Source organism: Argiope bruennichi, chromosome 6, assembly GCF_947563725.1.
Source record: "Argiope bruennichi chromosome 6, qqArgBrue1.1, whole genome shotgun sequence".
NCBI classification, from domain to species: Eukaryota; Metazoa; Arthropoda; class Arachnida; order Araneae; family Araneidae; genus Argiope; species Argiope bruennichi.
The window spans coordinates 91163753-91180536 of record NC_079156.1 but is presented as its reverse complement, the minus strand read 5'-3'; the positions used below and the strand labels follow the sequence as shown (position 1 = coordinate 91180536).

Here is a 16784-nt window from a genome sequence, read left to right as displayed (position 1 = left end):
TCAGCATTTTTTTCTTCTTTCTTTTGCTTCCATTTTTTTAATGGACGGTATGAAATTCTTTACAAACGATGCAAAAAAACTTTAAAAATTATTATATTTCTATTTCCGAAAACCTGTAGCAGAAGGAAAAGGGCCCCTAAAGTTAATATCTACCTTATTACTGTTGCTCGAATATTCCATGGGAAATACCTCTTTTTGTTAAAATGAAACTAACAAAAAGGGCTTACACTTCAATATCAACAAAAGAATAACATCAACAACATGAAACAAAAATAGAAGTAATTTTATTATTTACATGCATAACTTATATATCATTCGACGACTTCAAAATAGCTGCTATAGCGATAAAAATCTATTAAAAGAATTATTCAATAAAATTAATAATTAATGTCGGTTTTAGAGCATTGTCATACTATTTTTGATGTTGTAGCCTGTAAACAAATAAATCATTATCAAGTCCTTTCAAAACAAAAGAACTGATAATTGTTTGTTTTTTTGGCGATGATGTTAGAATCATTATATATGTTTGAGAAATAAAAATGGAAAGGAAGAGGTTGTGGGGGAAGGGGTCAGGTTGCAACGGCCACTGCAGTAAAAATGTCGTTTGCTATCGGTGAAGGCAGTAGCGTCGTGACAGCAATGTTTAGACAAGAATTGCGTGCCATTTGGCTTTTTAACAGAATAAGGAATCTTAAATATTCCATGAAGTCGACCGGTTCGTGAGTTATTTGGCCGTCCGAATGTTTTCTCTTGTTGAATAAAACAGCAGCTGGTCCCCGTCGTTCTTCTGTTTCAACCATTCCCTATGCTGATTCGGAACATTAAGAACAAAGAAAAACAAATGAATACAATGGCAGGTGTTTTAACTGCACTTTTCTGCTTCAAGTAATCAGAAAGAAAAACTAATATAAAATAAATTATCTGACGTTGATTTGCGAAAAGAATGTTTTCAAGAAAATGTTACACCAAATAAAAATATGGGCAAATAATTTCGTCGTTTCTAATTTTTCGATGAAATAAATGATTAGCAGCAGAAAAAAATTTTTTAAACGCGTTGCTATAAAGATTTTAATAAATAGAAAATATTTTATCAAAAATTTGGAAATAAAAGTAGAAAACGTTTAAATGCTGCAAGAATAATCATTTAATTTATAGTTACATATTTGTTTATGATAAAAAGCTGTCAAAACTATTCTCTGTGGATATTAAGAAGGCAATTTTTTTTTCAATCACGATTAAATATCAAAAAAACTATGCATAAAATATACATATAAAAAAGTAGTTAGGAAAAAAATTACGAAATGAGTTGGATCCATTTGTTAAACGTCCATCTGATTTGAAGAAAACAATTCGTGACTTAAAACTGCAGTCAAATGATGAGGATGATTACGCGATGACGGCAAATCTAAAATGCCTCAAGAACACATCAAAGCAAATTTCCGGAAGAATGTATGTTAAATTTACTTCCTTCGATTTCAATGTCGAAACGCTGCCATCAGGTAACCACGATCTAATTGTCACATACCAGAAACAAAACTATTGAAAAACTAACAAATAAAAATGAAAAAGGTCTTAAAGAACACGCTTTTATTACTGTATTAAATATGTCAAAGATATAAGCAAAAATATGGAAGTTGATGCAAAAAATGTGAAAGTAAATTGGAGAATTTTAACTACATTATATTATTTTTTTTAACGAATATACAAGAATTTTCTTTTTAGGATATTCATTGTAGCTCAATTACTTCTTCGTAAAGTGCTTTATGTCTTTATATTTTTTCATTTAGTCACTAGATTTTTTTTTTTTTTTGATTATAAAAACTTTCTATTTTTTAAAAAATTAAAATGTTTCCAAAAAATAAATTTTATTCTTGTTAATTTTGTTTTCTCTTTTATCTAAAATATAGCATCATTTGTCATCAACTCTGCGGAATTTCGGTCTCTAATACAGCAAAGCGATAGCGAAAAATTTATCAAAAAATTCCATTTTTAAGAACAGAAACAATCTAAGAAATACTGTATTAAATACGCTTCGAAGTACACAGATGATAAAGCTAGAAACATTAGTATCAATTGAATAGCAATAGATTTTTAGTTTACTATATTCATGCTTATTTCCATCCACAAAAAATAAATATGAATTCATCTCTCGGTTAAAAATCAGAAGCCTACTCTACTCTGACTTTTAACCCATATTTCTTTATTATTAACCAATTAATTGTTTCGACCTCTTCGGAAAACGCGTATCTACATTGTGTCGCAAAAATTTAGTGATGACGAGGTATACTTGTCAGACATGTGTAATGTGAAATTATGTCGTAATGAAATTATTTTTATTTTTTTTATTTCAATAATCACATTTATTTATTCGCTTAAACTAGCATATACTTTTTACATATGAACGAAAAGAAACATTAAAAAACTGAATGACTAATACAACACAGCGATAAATTTAAGAAAAACAATCCATACTATATGAGGGTTTCTTTTTCATAATAATTAAAAATTATCTTTAATTTGTTCTTTTGATTTCGACTTGGCCACACAATAATTTTAATCATTTTGGAATCTATGAATATGTTAAGAATTTTTACTAAAATTGCAATTCAAACCGCAAATTGTCACTACTTACAACTCCTGAAAATGAACTTGTCATAACGCAAAATAATATACTATCTCCATGACGAGTATATTCGTGAAAAACAGTTAACTGGTAAAGAAAAACAAAATTTCTGAAATCTAAACTTTTCTTGCTCTTGTTGTTTTCATTTGATAACTGAACTAGAAAAAAAAAATCAAAAAATACCCACTAATAAAACATTAATCCATTAAAACCATGCAAAAAAATTCCCCAAACTTTAGGCAAATGACATTTTTACACGAACAAAGCACTAGAAACTGCACATTCAATTACATGAATTGCATCGACTTGAGTATGCATCATACTAGCCCATAAACAAATTTCACGGCTGACTTTTCCCTACCCACTAAATTTTAAAAGCGTCATCACAAAACAAATTAGCCTTTCCTGCCTCCTTACGAGACCGAAACATGATATAGGAAGCCAAACTAATGCAATTACGCCAAATTAAATGGAAATTTTTGCTCCGCCCTGGTGAGGAGAGGATGCATTTTTCCATCGGTAGCCAGCTTAAAGGAGCGTCGAAAACAAAACAAACACATCCTCTAAGCAAATTTTCTCAGAGCGACGTCGATAAGACAGGCGAAGGCGCATGAGATAAAAGCATTTTGATAAACATATGAAGATTAACAAGATTACCAGCATTAAATAATTCGATCAAACTCCGGACAAGTCAGCGAAGTATGACGGCTTCTGCACCGCACGGAAATTACAACGAGACATCAAAGCAGAACTCGCAAATACAAATTCTGAATATGTACAACAAAACAGAAAATTTAATCAACTACCGAAATAATCTATGCTTAGTCCTTTTCTTTCTTCTCGATTAAAATTGTTTCACAGGCAAAGCTCACATCGGCTTATCTTCATACCTTTTGGTATAATAATAATTCATATGAATTTCACTTATTTAAATATCACAACAAAAAGAAAATAATGATCTAGAAATTTTAAAGACAGCTTTATACAACCGAATTAACATTCAAAACAACGCAAGTAATTTCATAATTTTAAAAAAGCAGAACAATGAAAGCGGATTATATTAACAAGTTAATATTTAAAAGGGAATTATTGGCAAACGCAGCTTAAGTTATACAATAGTGCAAAATTTTGAAGCCTTCAATCAAAATCAATATTCAATGGCATTTGTCATTTGTTTTGACAAATTTTTCAATTATTAGGTTAATCTAATTATTCCGAATTATAAATAATTTTCTATTTCATCGTTTCAATTGTTCTACTTCAATTAAATATCAACTCAATGCAAAAATATGATGGAAAGAAGAGAGTTTTCAAACAAAGATTGAGTTGCAACTGCCCAGTTCTTGGTGCATAAAAAGAAAAAACATTGCAGAAAGGTGCAATTACATTAGCTGCGAAACAATTTATGAGTAATAAAAGGACCATATCAAAAAAAAAACTATGGATGTAAATACATAGACTATGGAGAAAATTTTGAAATATACAGACATATTACTCTTAGCAGAACAGGCAACATAGAACCAGCAGCTTACGACATTAAAGCTCTCAAATATGCAATTTATCAATTTTTGAAAAAAAAATCTGTAAAACAAGCAACATCAAATACCTTCTTACGGAGATGAATAAGAAAGTAAAGGTTCGCAGGCTAGGGATCTTATTTACAAGTTAAAAATGCAGTAACAAGATTATCGAAAAGTCCAAAAATTATTTGAATATTCAAAATATTATAATCAACCATCACTTTAAAATTAAATTCATCAACAACTATTATTATTATTATGGACAGAGGGAGTATTATTCTTAGTACTACAATGTAATCGAACCCGTAATTTTCATAGAGTTCAGATTTCCAGGCAATGTTTATAAAAAAAATATTAAGGCATTTCAGCACGATTTATAAAAGCTTTTTCTAAAATAAAAGGGCGATTATAAATATCAGCTACAAATTATATTAAATATAATAATCCTTACATTAATCATTAATAACAAATCATAAATAAAAATTAATATTTATTATATATATATTTTATTCATTAACATAATAATTAGCATTATATTCTACGCGTTAGAGTATTATATTATATAATGAATATAACACAAAGAAACAGATGAAATTCTCATTAGAAAAAACTTTCTGTTTCAAATGACTGAAGACTCTGCCATAGAATATAGATATAAAATTAATGAAATTTACACGCAGTCACATGAAGTAAATATATCAAAGTACCGAAACACACTTTCAAAATAAGTAAAACATGCCTACTTGGTTACAAAACTAAAACTATATATGATTATTATAATTAACAGTTCTTTGAAGATATATTCTTGCAAAAGAATATGTTTGCAATACAAGTTTCGTCTTTATGGCTCTAAAAAATATTTATATTTTTGTTTAGAAATTTTATTGTTATTTATTTACCTAAATATTTATATAAATTAAAAATATTAAAAATAATAAAATTAAATGGCAAATAAATCGACGTATTCCAGTCGAAATAACTATTTAATCATTTATTTAATGTAAAATTCAAATATTGTTTTGAAAATAGAATAATGTTCAAAAAATTATTTTCTCTGGATGGAAGCCGTAAAAAGATAAAATCTTATAATTATACACAAGTGTTTCTCTTATGACATCAAATGAAACAAAATACTAATGCGAGAAAAAAAGAAGAAAAAAGAAAGAGAAAATTTCGACAGTAGCAAACGGTATATACATGTTAGCACACGAATCTGCATTGTATTATAAATACAGAATAAATATAACTTTTACAAGCACTCAAAAATCTTAAAAAGTAAATATTTGCAACATGTTGCACTATTTCTAAGAGCGTCACAAATTTGGCTACGACCCAATATATTTTTCAGCTTCTGTATCCAGTATATTTTTCATCCATCGAGCTACAAGTAAACTGTAACAAAATGCTCAGTTTTTCAAAATGCTTATAAAAAGTTCAACCTTTAGAAGTTAAAAATTATTATTAAAAAAAAATAATATATAAATTCATTCTTGGTTTCTCAAAAAAAAAATTACCTTGGTATAGTTTAAAACTACCAGATAAATTTCAATTCTGAATTCTTTGAAAAGATTAAATTATTCATTTACTCATCTTTCTAACAATGCTCGCTCATTTTCATTAAAAGTAATTATTCTTTTTTTTATTCATTTTAAAAATAATGCTTATTCACTTGCATTGTTTTCAAGTCATTTGAAAACAATGCAACGGCCTTTCTAAATGAGACAACTACATTCTGTAACTACTCGCTGATTATAAAAGCAATGCGTCATTGCAGCTGGTTAGAAAGCAATGACGGCTTAGACACGGAGGCGCATTTTCACATAATTAGTATAACAATTTATAATGTTAGAATAAAAATATTTTTTAAGCTGCTATTGCTATTTCTTTTTAATTCTAATGTGTGTGTTTTTTTAATTATAGATTCTTTATCTCCGTCTATACAAAATTCTCAAGCTTTTGCCAAACAACATTTAAGAAAACTCGGCTTTGAGATGACTATCTTCCAAACAGCTTACTGTAAAAATTCTAAGGCATCATTTTATTTATTTTCCTTAATATATTAAAAAGCAATTAAAAAATTACATGCAATCAGACCTGAATAAATAAATCAAATATAATATAAGTCATTCTAGGGACCGCTCCAAAACGTTCATGGTATTGAATACTGGTACTAAAGGTAGAAAACTTATTCATCGCGTTCCATAAAATGGCAGATATCGACTTTTTTTGGATTTATAATCAGTTCAGATTATTATCACACTAATATTGTCAGATACTATTGATTAAAATATTTTAAAATACCAATAATAACACAACAATTAGTAATGACATTTTTTACTGCAATAATTTTTCTAATTAAACACATTAAAACATTTTTATTCTGTTTAATTTTTTTAACAGAACAGAAAAGAATTAAGAATAATTCTCGTTTGATTTATTACTGTGGTCACAAATTATTGGGAATTTTTCATTCAAAATAAATGTATAACAGAAATCTTTTGAATACATTTAACAAATACTTTTATGAATCTTATGGACATCTGACAATAGTTGGTATTTTAACTACAGAGTATCGTCTGAAAATAAATTTGTATTTAATCAGAAGGGAATTTTAACTTTGTCGATTTTTCAAAATAGCATTGGGGAAAAGAATATAAACTAAATTTTATTTCTGTGTTTGAAATTTTTGCTGCAAAATTATCTGAAAGGTTTCAAAAAGCTTTTTAAGGCAACTATTTGTCAAAATAAGAATATCTGAATAGCATATAAGGTTTAAAGATAGTAAAGAATCTGTTGCAAATGAATCACATTCTGGGAGACCATCCACTTAGATCAAAGAATTTGGAATTCGAAATCATCGTTTAACAATTAAACACTTTATTGAATATCATTTGTATTCTGTCAAGTAACTCTGAAATATCATTTAAATCTGTGGATACATTTTTACTACAGTAAAATTTCAATAATTTCTGTCAATTTATTACAAAAGGTACTTCCTAAAACATCCTCAATCATGGAAAATTTTCTCTCGCTAACTGGACTTTTTATTTCCTTCTTTTTGAACAAAAAAAAAATGGCAAACAAGATAAAATTGGATTAACTAACCACATCGCAGTAAAATTATATTGTCTATTGCACAAGAACCTCCCTTTTGGCTAACTTTAAAGTACGGTGGAAAAAATAATACAGGCTTTTTTTAAAGACTTCAAATAATATATTGGTAGATCAGAGTAGGTGTCGAATTACCAGATACCTAGAAAGCTATACTTTTTTTTAAGGCCATCATGATAAAAATTAATAAATTTAAAAAAACCGCACTTACGAGCAATGTACCTATAAAGCCTTTTTAAACCCATTTCAATCATTCTAAATAAAAGAGAGAGCAAACAAAAAGCATACTCCCATAATAAATATTTTAATCAAAAAAAAATTATCCCCCCCCCTTTTTTTTTGAATATTTGTTTATTCTAAAAAGATATCTCAAGATGATTCTCACGAGCAAGCATATCAAGATACATGGGAAATTTTTTCAAGTTTAAACTCAAATATAATAATTACAAAACAAATATTATTGAAAAACAGTTATTAAACAAGAGTAAACAACTTACCTAATTTTTGGTTGAATATTTTATCGAATGTTACTTCCCCCATTTTTTCCAGGTGCTTGTGCATCACACTGCGGACACTAGAAAAAACAAAGAAAATAATAAATAACTCTTTCATAATTCTTTATTTCTAAAAATAGAACATATTGTAATCGCGTTTATAAAACAAATCGAACGATGTTTATAGCAGCTAAAGATGTTTTTCATAAATTTTAATTTCCTAGAAATCGGGGCTTTTTTTTTTCTTCCCCCCATCAACTCTCCAAGCGGCTAAATCACTTTGATCAATAATAAATATAGAAAAATGCACTAAAACGTAGGACGAAAAGTCATTTTTTAAATGTTTGAATGCTTCTTTGATATCTAAAAAAGTTTACACCCACTAAAAATTTAAGATGTATAAATAATTATGATTTATTTCCTTTTAGAGTTAGTTTTCGATATTATTTCTTGTTAAGGTTAAGACTAAAAATGAAATATTGATAAATAATTACAAAATAAATTTAATTATTACATAATCATACATTATATAATAATGAATTCAATAATTTTAAGGAAATCCAAACATAAATGAAGTAAAAATAAACAATACAATTAAAATAACACAAAATATTAGAAAATGATGAAAATGATTTTTTGGAAAATTGTCAGGACTCTCAAAACTTAATTGAATCCCTGCTTGAAGATGACCTTTAATAGGGTCTTCATGCTGAATCCATTTTTTTTTTCACTAACCTTTTTCTATACATTTTTATTCCATATTATTTATTTATTTATTTTAATATTTTTATACAACATGATCTTTAGGCTTTTTCTTTTAAGAATAACCACTTTGTTATACGCAATGAGCTCTCTAATTTCATTTTTATTAAAGGTTTTAACTACTTCCAGTTCTTTTCTTTTTTTCAGGCAGAAAAAAATATTGTTTTATAATATGCGACTTAACAATTACACAAGATGAAATCACTTTGATTCAAAATATTTTTTAAATCAATAAAAGTATTTTCCCTCTCTATCAAAGAGTTAAATTTATTTGTAAAGTAATAATTACCGCGCAAGTATATGAACTTGTTCTCTTCGGTCGACTGGGTCTAAATTTGATAAAAATTTACGCTTTTGATATTAAAATTGCATTACAAATTTTATTTATTGATCTTACTGATTTTATATAATCGCATCCAAATACTAATGAACAGACAAATCAATAAATACTATTTTACACTTTGGTATAAACTGTGTAATGGATTTCGCTAAAATCTGACCATATCTAAATCAATTAGCCTGCTTAAAATCATATTTTTGGCTATCATATCTACATGCACGAGAACAGGAAACAGATTTCGCCAAAATGCAAACAAAAGCCTCCAACTCGGCTGTAATAATCAACCATCAAATTCTGGTTTTTAACAATCAATTCTGATTCAGATGACAAAAAATGTGGAAAATTATCAAAAATCTGAAATCAGATTATTTTTTCCCCCTCCTTTTCTTTTTCAGACGAATACATAAAAATTTTTCTTTCTAATCTCGCACATGAGCGAGTAAAATTATTTGTTAAAAGATCTTAATGCTTCTGCACATATTACACGCATGACACTGAATTCCGCCACCAAATGGACGCACAATTTTGAATTTAAGTTAATTCAGAAACACCATTACTTTGAAGAGACCTAAAATAAGAAAAATGTAAAGCTAATGAACTCGAAGCATTTCATCGATTGAATTTCTAGAAAGCAGCCCCCGCAACGTTCTAAGCCCATTAAATTCTAAAGTAATGAATTTCATTTTCCTAATTGGGAAGGCATACCATTACCTAAAATTTTCAAAATTCGGGGAAGAAGGCACAGAATAAGTTCATACTTTCCAATCATATAAGGTATTTAAACTCTTTAAGAGTCATGCATACAATTAATACAGGAAACAAAGTATATACTAATGAAAAAGATTCTTAGTGCGTGTTGTTTTTAATATATATTACATGATTTATTCTTTTTAAGTGCTGTATCATCAATAAAATATTAGTTCTTTTCTCTTCATTTAATTTATGCACAAAGCAACAGATTCCGAATCGTTAATTGATTTTGTACATAGCAAAATATATAAATAATATTGTGTATCAAAAATTGTATTTTTACTGCTGATAGTTATATTAAATTAATCGATAAATTAATTCTATTAAGTTAGGCAGATTACAATAGGCAGTCAATTTTATTACAATAGGCAGTCAATTTTATTAACAATTTAATGATAATGAACATCTTAAATCCTCAAAAATATATTAACATCTGCTGAAACTAATTTTAAATTTACACAGTGAAAGTATAGCAAGTGTTTCACTTACTATTTTACAGTATTATTGACTTGTTCACCATTTATTTAATATATTCGTGGAAAGTAACTTTTATGAACTGTAAAAATAGACAAAAGATTTACTGAACGTATTAGAAAGGCGATAAAATAGTAAGCGTAATAGATAAGAAACTGTGGAAGTATAAGGCTTCTAATTTATGCTATGCTCCATCTCAATGGAACTTTTAAATACACTACGCTAAGAAAAAAAAATGAAAATATTCAAATCAACCAGTTACTATTACTTTAAAGTACATGTTAATTTCAAATCAGAGGTAATGGTGTCCTCGAAACTTTCTCGCGTAATTCCTAATAAAAGTGTATCTCTCTCGCACATAAATATTGTTGAATTTGAGTAAGGCCAAAAACACGATTAGTGATTATATTTTTAGTTCCGACGTTTAACACATTAGTGTATAGAGAAGAAAACCAAGTATACATTTCGTTGGTTTTTTTTTTTTTTTTTTTGGCCGAATAAAATTACATTTTGACACGGAAAAACAATTTTAATCACAACATCACACACAAGTTTCATTTATCAGAAGTCTTTGTGTTTTTTAGTTACTGCGTTTGCATGCATACAAATGTACAAATCGACAGATGGTCAACTCGTAGGCGACCATTGTCCAAAATTGGATATGGCTCTTCTCTTTAGATACTAAAACTGTGTACATCGATTTTCAAGTTTTGTTGTCTTGTTCACTTGATGTCGAACAAGAGGATCGAAAAAATTCCTAGGAATGGATTTTGTTCAAAATTTCATACAAATGAATAAATTAAGGGTAAAGAACCCTATTAAATTTTGTTCAAAGTATAGCTCAAGTATTTCTGAGTTATTGTGTTCATAGGGTGACATAATTCCGAAAATGCGTTTTGGGAATAATGTGTTAGGGAAGTGGAATTTTACAACGATTATAATTCGTAATTTTATAAAAATAAATTAATATACAGTAAAATAAAAATAATTCCAGATAGATTCGAAAGAAAGATATGACTTGTCAAATTGAATGTTATAGCACTCATGCTACTTGGCATTACAAAAGAAATAACTGTAATAGCATTCACGGCGGAGAATACAAAGATTCTGCTTTTTTGTTGAAACAAAAAATCTTATTTTCACATAAATGAGCTTTTAACAATGCGAAGGTTAAATATTGTGACAAATGAAATTTGAAAAAATCGGACTGGTATACCTGCAAATTACCAGCGCATTACTTGAATTCACAATTTAGCAGTAAAACAAAATATTGAAGATAGAAGAAAGGAGTTAAACAGTTGAAAGCCTGTATTTTTCAAAAATCCAGGACTTTAATTTACTTTATCATTTACATTAAAGATAGCGTGCTTATACATAACGAAATTAAAAATATTCAAGGCAATTTCAATAATAAATAACCATTATTCATTGTAATATAAAGTTTACATGTTTCAGGAAATTAAAAAAAAACATTTTAAGAGATAAATAAGTAAAGCTGCTAAGAAGATTTCTTAAGATGCTAACATTTTACTAAATAAATATAGTTAATTATACTTCAAATTTTTTTTAAAATATAAAACAGCTACTTATATGTAAAAATAAAAATCGGGAATATTTTTTTCAATGGTATAAAAACCAAGATATCTCTTAAGATATAATGCAAATAAAACATAAGATTTATTACTATAAATATTTATATTATAAAATCATTCAATTTATTAACAAAATATTTAGATGAAAATTGAAGAATTAGTATGAAACAATGAACCAAATTCGCCAAAGGGTAAAAAGTTTGCCTGTGTGCATATAAACGAGATAATGCAAAAACACAACAAACAAGGGAAAAGAAATTTTAAATAAGCCCTTGAAATAAAAATTGCAGATCTGTCAAAGTTTGAATGAATTCGAACAATAAGATGAGTTATTGTTTCAAATTTCGGTTTTCTTCAATATACGACAAATAAAAAGATATGTCATATTGTAAAAATATATAAGCAAAGAGGAATTATAAAGCTGAAATTAATGAAACATCTTTAAAAAGCGTGTGGGACTGATTTAAGAACGGCAAAGACTCAAAAAAAAAAAAAGAGTTAAAAAGACAAAATATTATCTAGCCTTTCTTTCCAGCCCTTCGTAAAACTAATTTTATTTTTAGAAATTCGTATCTTACAGAAAAAAAAATAGCCGCAATATTAAAAAATTCAGCTTATTTTGCTCTACTGTTTAACGCTGAAATCATAGACAGAATTTTAAGAACAGTGCTGCAGTTTTATAACAAATATTCTCAAGAATGACATTTACTTTGTTTCCTTTCGTATAAAAAATATTTTTTTTTTATTTCATAAAACTCATTCTGCTATGCAAGTGCAATGAAATTTCTCTCGAGAATACCAGAAAAGAAACGCATTTTGCAATGCCTTTGAGTTTTGATTGATAAGAGTATATTTACAAATATGAGGCAAGAACCAATTTATTGAAATCTCCAGAGTACCGAAACAGTTACAATTTCGTTTCTAATAATTATGCATATTTTTGTTTGGCAATAAACAAAATAAACTGTGATTTTTTTTCCTCCATTTAATTTTTGCATCGAATTATAGCATCTTTGATTATTAATTTCAACTTGTAAGTTGGAGAAATATCGATTCAATATTCGTATTAAACATGAGCAAGGCAATTAAGGAATTAAAATGAAATTTAAAAGATAACAATTAACCTAGAGCTGATTATAATAATGTTCTTGGCATTAAATCTTTCTTTAAATGTGTGTACTCCTTGGCCTATCCACTGCTCCAAGTACCTCAACCCAAAACCATCATTAAAAGTACTAATATCTATACACAAGTGCAATAACATTTTAATAAAGAGATATTTTCATTTTTTCAATTAATCAAAAATGGTATATATTGGTAATTATAGACAATTTTATATTATATATATATATATAAGCGTCATTTAACGAAAACTTTTAGGCAATTTGGCAGCACTTTAAAATTTGGATTGATGCCAATTACAGTCTCAAGTCCGTAGGTCAAATTGATTTAGGTAGAAAAATCTCTTCTTGAAATTCTTTTAAGTATAGAAACAGAAAGCCTTCTCCACTAATACTGTGCTGGAAAACGGTCTCAGAATAATGATTGCATAGTAGAATAGTTCAATATATTTTTCTTTCAGGTCAGCCCACAGTGAGATAAAGGATTTCTTTTCAAAGTCTACCTTACAATAGATAATAGATTTTAATCTCTTTTGTTAGAACAGCTTTTAAGCTTTTCTCTTATGTTGAATCTATCTGTTAGTTTTCCCGATTACATTTTAGACCCCGCGTGGTGCGCATACCACAGGATGAAAAGTGCTGAATTATAATAAAGTTAGTGAGAATACTAAAAGTTAGTTTAAAATAAACTTTGAATCTTCTTTTTTAGTTTCAAAATAAAACATTTTATAATCTAATCGATTCTTTAAGTTAGAAAAGTAATTCATTGCGAGGCAGTTAAATTTATGAAATTTAAAAATTCCTCTAAACGCTCCTTAATACTAGAGAATTTCTTTTGAAAGAAAAGTGCTAAAAAAATGTCTTCCGTTGGAAAACGCTGGCGCAATAAACATGAATGTGGAATTTGAACAACCGAAATTTTCAAAATGTGTTTTGCTGGAAAAATAACAGGTGCATACAACATCTAGGTAAGCCATGCAATATTTTTTTTTTCAACAACAGTCATCTGATGAAGAAGAAAAAATAATTTTTTATCTTTAGAAGCGTTTTTCTCTGTTCATGGAGTGATGCCATTTCATATACGTAACCTTCAAGTTGATTTATATCTATCCATCCACCCATTCATTGAGATAAGCATTTTTCACGCTTAATATTTTGGCAACAGGAAAAGGAAAAAGAGAATCTTTATTTTCACGAGTAAATGTAGTTTTTTCCCCCTATAATAAACAAGAGATTCCTATTAAGAAACAGGCCCAGCCATTTTTCTTAAAATAATTTTAAACTCAAGGAGGTAGAGTATTAATGGATTTATAATCATTTAACAGAACTCCACTCATTTGCTTTACAACGATTATTTTCTACATTTACATACTAAAATTAAACGTCACGCACCACATTAATAAATTTTACTTCCTTATCTTAGTACTAAAAGGCGTAAAACTGACAGAAATCAAAATATTTGCGAGATAAACAAAAGCTGCAAGGTCTTGAGCATTTGATTATTCGCAAGTGCTTGCCCGAACTAGAATTAAGCCAGTCAAGTGTTTTAACACTCCTTCAAATTGCAAAACGATCTTCAAATATCTTATTGCGATTGTCAACATTTTAATTAATATTCGATTGTTCCATTCCAGTACACATTTTTTATAGTTGTTGCCATATTTTACATCACCAACACAAATATATTTTGATTTCGAGATAGCATTCAAAGGTCATGGTTAAAAACATTCTATTCAAAACGTTGGATGCAAAATATTTTTTCAAGTAAAATGCCGCATATCAACTCTTCGGCCCATTTTTAAAAAAACATAAAAAGACATTTGCTAGAAATTATTTTAAAAGTCAATTTAACGCAAGTTCGTAAACAAGCTAATGCATGTGAATCAAAATATAGTAAAACTTTGATAATCCGGGGTGACTGAATCTGTAATCACCTCGAATAATAGAAAATTTCATAAATAAACACTACAATATCTGGAAGACCGAGCGTGAAGAAAATATTTAGATACGAATCATATACTGATTACATATGAATATTTTTCAGTCTTAGATAATATTTTTTATGAATTGGCCATTTAAATAAAAAAAAAAAATCATGAATGCGCCAAGTTTAACATGTTATTTAAAAAAAATCTGCTATATTGCAATATTCATTTTACAGTTTATTCTATCATTACTTATATTTTGGAACTTACACTCAGTTTTACCATGATAAAATCGGCTCCGAGATGGCGCTATATGACACTGTCAGTATGAGAGCAGATAGAAAAAGGCTCTAATAGTTAATTATTTAAAAAAAAAAATTTAGGGTGTAAAATCGTGCTTTTTTTTTCAGGAGATACACCTAAGTAGATAAACTTAAAAAGCAAAACCTTATCTAAATATAAAATTTGATCCAAATCGTTTCAACTATTTCCGAGATACACGAAATAAATAAATTTATATATAAATATATACAAAAATTGCTCGTTTAAAGGTACAAGATTTAATATTATCATTTCTTGTCATTCGGATAGATTTTCCAAAATTAATCATTGAAATTATAAAAATGTCGACGTATTAAACAATGCAGTGTCGGAGCAACTTTTTTTTTTTTTCTAATTACAAAGAGAGAATAAAACACAAATGACACATAAGAAAAGTCCTTAAAAGATTAATCCCTGATAAGAAATGAAAAAATGATCAATCATTGATAAGAGGATTATGTAATGTTATGGATTTTCGCTGTGCCCTTTGTATTAATCTAATGACTTTTCAAGAGTTTCCGATGATTCTCAAAAAGATATTTTCTCCCGCTAAACAATGCGGCACTTCTGTCATTTATTTATGCCCGAGCCATTTATTCATATGGAATTTACTCTTATCACTACCGAAGAGCTTAAGACGGAACTATGCTTCTTTCTCTAAATGTCTTATAAAATCACTTCTCCTGATAATCGTATTGTATAACTTTGCATCGCGAAATCGGGTCTCAGTCGAAATTGGAAATTCCCTAATTTTATTAAATGTAAACTGATTGATAGGGACTTCAGATGATGTAGATCCAGATAATCTCCATATACAAATTAGAGCATAACAGCTGACATTTTATTTTTCCCCATCTCTGACAATAATTGCACCATAAAGTTTGAAAAATATCGTCACTGGATTATAGACACAATGCGAACTAATCCGATCTATAAAAATTCCAGAGGCCGTATTTGCAGTGAGAGCAGCTATGAGAATTTCATGAATTTCTCATGTAAAATTCCTGTTTTACATTTAAGTGCCGATTATGGGGCGCTTATTTGGACATTTACAGAATGCCTCACAACCTAGGAGGCAACCAAGATATGTTAATACTCTAATGTCTCATTCATACAGCAGCTTTAACTAATAATGGTGCCATTTTCTAGCGTCACAAGGCCCTATCTCAACACTCATAACCGGCTAGCAATCTGTAGAAAAGGCATTTAAACAAGTTCATAATATCTACGTGAATTCAGATATCAAATGTAGATAGAGATGAACACATATTCCAAAATCTGACTCACTACTACAATGTTCTGAGGGATAAAATGGGATCAGTGAAAATAGGGGTGGGTAGGGGGTGGGGATATGCCAATTTAAGTCCAAGCCATGCCCTTTTCAAAATATTTTCAGTCTTTTTTCTTTTTCCCGATAGACAAATGAGCCGGATAACAGAGAGCACATAACTTACATTGATAGATTCAACAAATCTCCAATTACAGTTAAATGCGATACAATGTTGTTCAAAAAATTTAAATCTTAGAGCGGAGTAATAGATAGATGTTCAGTTATAATTATTTCAGAATACAGTTCGGAGCAAAAGTGTATTAAAGACACATACAACGGTTTCAAAAAACATTAAAATTTTTTAAAAAAATAATAATTCGTTAAAAACACATACTGAAAATAAAAACGTTAAAGTTTTATATTTAAACGCACATTTAAATATAAAATTACAATGCATTTAATTCTTGGTTTACATGCCATC

At 28.2% G+C, this 16784-nt stretch overlaps 1 protein-coding gene across 1 annotated transcript in view; it reads right to left on the bottom strand.

Moving 5' to 3' along the window:
* The window catches only part of LOC129972307 (G protein-coupled receptor kinase 1-like), a 182988-nt gene that overhangs the window by 92288 nt on the left and 73916 nt on the right, over positions 1–16784 (bottom strand). Inside the window, exon 2 of the mRNA XM_056086396.1 lies at positions 7752–7828. Coding sequence (XP_055942371.1) covers positions 7752–7828 — 77 coding nt within the window. The remainder of the gene's footprint in view (positions 1–7751; positions 7829–16784) is intronic.